This window comes from Chrysochloris asiatica, unplaced genomic scaffold (assembly GCF_000296735.1).
Source record: "Chrysochloris asiatica unplaced genomic scaffold, ChrAsi1.0 scaffold00031, whole genome shotgun sequence".
In the NCBI taxonomy this organism is placed as follows: domain Eukaryota; kingdom Metazoa; phylum Chordata; class Mammalia; order Afrosoricida; family Chrysochloridae; genus Chrysochloris; species Chrysochloris asiatica.
In genome coordinates, this window is record NW_006408549.1 from 7,600,986 (window position 1) to 7,606,172 (window position 5,187).

Sequence of the window (5,187 nt, forward strand, 5' to 3'; positions counted from 1 at the left end):
GTATGTTGTTGTTAAGTGCCGCCGAGTCAATCCTGACCCATAGCGACCCTGTGTAGGGTTTCCGCAGAGCAGCTGGTGAGCTTGAACTGCCAACCTTGCAGTTCAAACGGCTTTGCAGTCTGGCGCATTAACCCACAGAGCCACACCAGGACTCTAGTGACCCTGTATAGGGTTAGGGTTTCCAAGGAGTGACTGGTGAGCTTGAACCACCGACCTTGCAATTCAAATAACTTTATAGGCCAGATTACTAACCCACAGTGCCACACCAGAACTCCATATATATGCCTTCAAAAGTTTTCTGTGAAAAGTAGAATTGAAAGATAATGGAACTTTTCCATGAATTTTTGAAAACTCCCTTGCATAGCAGATCATACGCATATATATTAGAAGCATGGTAGCTCCTGTAAGTATGGAACTATGAACGACACTGCCCACGGTTTGAGCCCACCAGCCGCTCCAGAGGAGACAAATGAAGCTTTCAGCTACTACAGGTTCAAAGCCTTGTAAATCCTATATAGGATTGCTATAAGTCGGACCCGACTCAATGACACTTTAACAGCAACACACACACGTGTTGTTGTTGTTGTTACCCAATTCTGAGAGCGGTTAATGGATGTGAATTGCCTACCTTGCAGTTAGCAATCCAGTCCTTATCCTACAGTCTCACACACACACACGAACCTAGGTGGCACAACAGTTAAGCATTTAGCTCCTAATCAAAAAGTTCATTTGAACCCAACCAGCAGTTCCACATAGAAAAGACCTGGAAATCTACTCCTGTAAAAATTATAACCTAGAAACCTCTATGTGGCAGTTCTACTCTGTAACACGGAGTCATTATTTGTTGGAACTAAGTGACACCTAATAACAACATCTATAAGTATATTTTGATATACTTTCTTCCTCATGCTCTCTATGTGTATGTTAACATGCAATGGGGCTTCAAAAATTCATGGAAAAATAGATACAAAAAGTGGAATTTCCCCAAAAACTTTCTGAAGCCCCTTCATATACATGAAACTATACACAAAAATTCTTTTTTCCCCGAATGTTCTTTAACCTGCTTTTTTTACTTAATACATTTTTATCAACTTTCCATTTCTAATAATGTCACATGTCAACCCTTAATAGCTCTATAATATTCAGTTATCTAGATATACCAAGTTCGTCAATTCTTGTGTTTTCACAAGATTACAAAAAATTTGATAAATTGTGGTATTTATCAATTCTTGTTCAATTTTTTTTGATATATATAAATAAGGGAGTCCTGGGGTGGCTCTAGAATAAGCACTGAACTGCTAACCACAAGGTTGTATGGTTCAAACCTACCAGCTGTTCCTTGGAAACCCTATACAGGGTCGCTATGGGTCAAAATTGACTTGGTGGCACTTAACAACATAAAAATGACAATCTTACAATTAATTTTTCTACATGTATAAGTTTATTTAGTTCCTTATGCTGAAGCTCTAGAATTAGAATGTCTGGATCAAAAATCACCACCTTTTTTTAAAGTTTTAAGTAAAAAACTATCTTTTAATAACTGTACACCTCTATCAACAGTAGGATTCCTGGTGTGGTACTGTAGGATCAGCACTGGACTGCCAACCACAAGGTCAGTAGTTCAAACCACCAGCTGCTCATTAGAAACCCTGTACAGGGTCGCTATGAGTCGGAACTGCCTCGACAGCACTTAATAACAAAAATCAACAGTAAAATGGTACTCATTTCCCTGTACACTTACTGGCATGTTGTTATTAAGTGCCATCGAGTCAGTTCCAACCCATATTGACCCTGTATAGGGTTTCCAAGGAGTGGCTGGTGAACTTGAACCGCCAACTTTGTGGTTCAAATGACTTTATAGTCCAGAGCATTAACTCACAATGCCACATAGGGCTTATCAATTTAAAAATCTGATGTACCAGGTATTTGCATATTATATATGGGTCACTGAATCCTTGTGGCACATCTGCCATTTCATTCTTACAACATCCTGGGAGAAAGGTTCTATTACAGACAAGAAACTGAGACCTAAAGCAGTTTAGCAACACACCTACCCTAGGTCACACAGCCAAAGAAGGTATAGCTGGAATTTGAAACTAGTTCTCTCTGAATCCAAATTCAACACTCATTTCACTACCCAGTATAGTATTAAATAACAGAAACACTCTAGAAGTGAAAATTAATATTAAATAGCTCATAAGCAGTCAGTGAGATGAAATTTAGTGTATTCTTTCTGGAAATCAGACACTTCATGAAAAATAAAAAACTTTTATATAATTGACATATATCTAAATTCCCAAGTGAGTCTACATATCCTGTAGGTTCTGACTCAGTACATCTGGGGACAAAAGGCAAATTCTCAGCAGGAGGTCAAACCAGAATGAACGGTTTTGAAGCCCTGCAGTAGCTGAGCCTCTGAGGAAACACCTGGTAGTACCCCCAGCTTCTCTTGGCACCAGATGGAAGTAGAGCGGGGCCCAAGCCCCCAAGTTTCTGAGTCAGCAGGCCTGCATGAACCCAAGATCTGCACGCCTAACACGTTCCTCATCTGCTGCTGGCCAAGGACCACACCTGGAGAAGCTCTGCTCTAAGACAGTGGTTCTCATGGTAGTTGGACTTCATGGTTCCTGGAGGACCTCTAAATACCAAGGCCTGGCTCCAACCTCTTACATACCTTGATTTAATTGGTCAGGGGAAAGGTTCAAGTACTGTCTTTGTTGTTGTTTGTTGTTTTCTAAATGCTCCCCAAGTGATTCTAACGGGCAGCCAGGCCCCTCAAAAGGGAACAAAACTTACTTAGAGAGTAAGTTCAGCAGCAAGTTCAGTGACAGTAATCCACTACATGGAAGATAAATAACCACTAAAAAAAGGCAATACAACAAGGTATGTGTTGACACAGAAAAAGAGGTGCTTGGTATCCCATTTATACAATAAATACATATGTGATTACAAGTGCACAAAGCCCAGAAAGAGGAAAAGACATTATCTCTGGAAAGGGTGGAATTGTCAGAGGCTCATATTTCCTTCTTTTTAATCCTCTTAAATTACATGAACAAAGTCCTGGTGTGGTGCTGTGGGTTAGTTATTGCACTGGGCTGCAAAATTGACATGAATTGCAAGGTTGGCAGTTCAAACTCAACAGCTGCTCCTTGGAAACCCTATACAAGGTCACTACGGGTCAGAATCGACACAATGGCACTTAACAATAACAACAACATAATTAATGTAGTACTTTTGTAATAAACAAACCCAAAAAAGTAACAAAATGATCTTAAACTTGTGAACTCAGATAAAAAGATACAATGGGATAGAAATAAATTTTTAAAATATGTCCACGGTTTTAGGTAAGACAGAAATTAGAAAATATGTTTGGCATTGTGAAAAACACATGAGCTTTCAATATTCAAAATTCATAGGATCATTGATCCTTGGTTTCTATAAAATGAAGTAAAACACACCTAGAAGGAATAGGAATAATGCAGGAAATGACCTAGTCCAAAGCCTGTCTCATACACTGTTGTTGGTCTGAAGTGCCATCAAGTCAGTTCCAAGGAGGTTTGGTGGGTTTGAACCACTGACCTGGTGGTTAGCAGTCGAGCGCTTATCCTATAATTGGTACCTATAATCATTTGTTTATATATTTTAGAGTCATGTGGGGAACTTTTAACAACTATAATTTCCTCTAGGGACCCCATCATTACCACTAGGAATCTGTATTTTTTTTTAAAGCTTCTGGATTATTCTGATGCAGCTGGTCAGCTCAGCACTGGTCTGCGGACCACTTCAGGACTAGTGTTACAATATGGTACCTATGGAGACAACTTAAGAGGATAAGAAGAAGCACCTAACCCCCAGCTGCTCTGTGGGAGAAAGATGTGGCAGTCTACTTCTGTAAAGAGTAAGTCTTGGAAACTCTATTCTGTCCTAAGGATTGCTGAGTCAGAACTGACTCAACAGCAATTTGGTTTTGATCACCTAAAAGTGCATAGCCTAAGAACCCCATAAGGGTTCTTTTATTATTCCCATTTCACATATGAGTAAACTGAGGAACTGAGTGCCAAGGAACTCCAGGTTCTATGGAAAGTAGGTGGCAAAGCAGATTAAAAGCCAAGTAGTCTGGCTGCAGAATCAGTACTTCTAACAATTCTGCTCAGGAGATACATGCGAGCTAGCCTCAATAGCACAATGTAGCTAATAAAACCCACCATACGGGAGGGAAGTAGAACCAAAGGCTGAAAACTAAAGAACTGCATTGCACCTTTATAAAATATAAAGAGACAATACCCATCTGTTTCACTAATTATACAGCCTTCTGTGTAAATTCCCTTACCGTCTGAAGAAAGGCAGGAAATGCTTGTACAGGAACACTTTTGTGGAAAGACCTAGCCTAAAAAAGAAGAGAAAAGGAAGCTGGTTTGATATATAAATATTCTGGAAGTCAACATTCTCCCTTTAAAAGTGAACACAAAACAACACTAGTAATGTAACAACATGTTAGGGCCCTTTTCAAAAGCAAGAAAATATGCCTCATCTGCTGATGAATTTTCTAGACCTAAAGGACTCATCCACCACTCGTCTGTCAGTTTGTGGTACTGTGGCAGCTTGTATGTTGCTGTGATTCTGGAAGCTATGCCATGGGTATTTTAAATATCAGCAGGGTCACCCATGGTGGACTGGTTTCAGCTAAGCTTCCAGACAAAGACAGACTACGAAGAATGAGACACAGACTACTCGTGAATATCAAGTCACTGAAAACCTTACGAATAGCAGTGGAACACTGTCAGATAGCGCCAGAATATTGTCAGATATAGTGCCAGAAGATGAGCTCCTCAGGTTGGAAGGCACCCAAAATACGACTGGGGAAGAGCTGCCTCCTCAAAGTAGAGGTGACTATGATGACACGAATGGAGTAAAACCTATGGGACCATCATTTGCTGATGGGGCACAAATCAAAATGAAGAGAAACATATGTAAACATTCATTAATTGGAATATGGAATGTATAAAGTATGAACCTAGGAAAATTGGAAATTGTCAAAAACTGAAATGGAATGCATAAACATCAAAAACCTAGGCATTAGTGAGCTGAAATGGACTGGTATTGGCCATTTTTAATCTGATAATCACATGGTTTACTATGCCAGAAAAGACAAATTAAAGAGAAATGGCATTGTATTCATCATCAAAA

At 39.6% G+C, this 5,187-nt stretch overlaps 1 protein-coding gene across 1 annotated transcript in view; it reads right to left on the minus strand.

Moving 5' to 3' along the window:
- The window catches only part of NDUFAF6 (NADH dehydrogenase (ubiquinone) complex I, assembly factor 6), a 73,940-nt gene that overhangs the window by 4,237 nt on the left and 64,516 nt on the right, over positions 1–5,187 (minus strand). Inside the window, exon 8 of the mRNA XM_006859206.1 lies at positions 4,331–4,387. Within this exon, the coding sequence (XP_006859268.1) occupies positions 4,331–4,387 (57 nt within the window). The remainder of the gene's footprint in view (positions 1–4,330; positions 4,388–5,187) is intronic.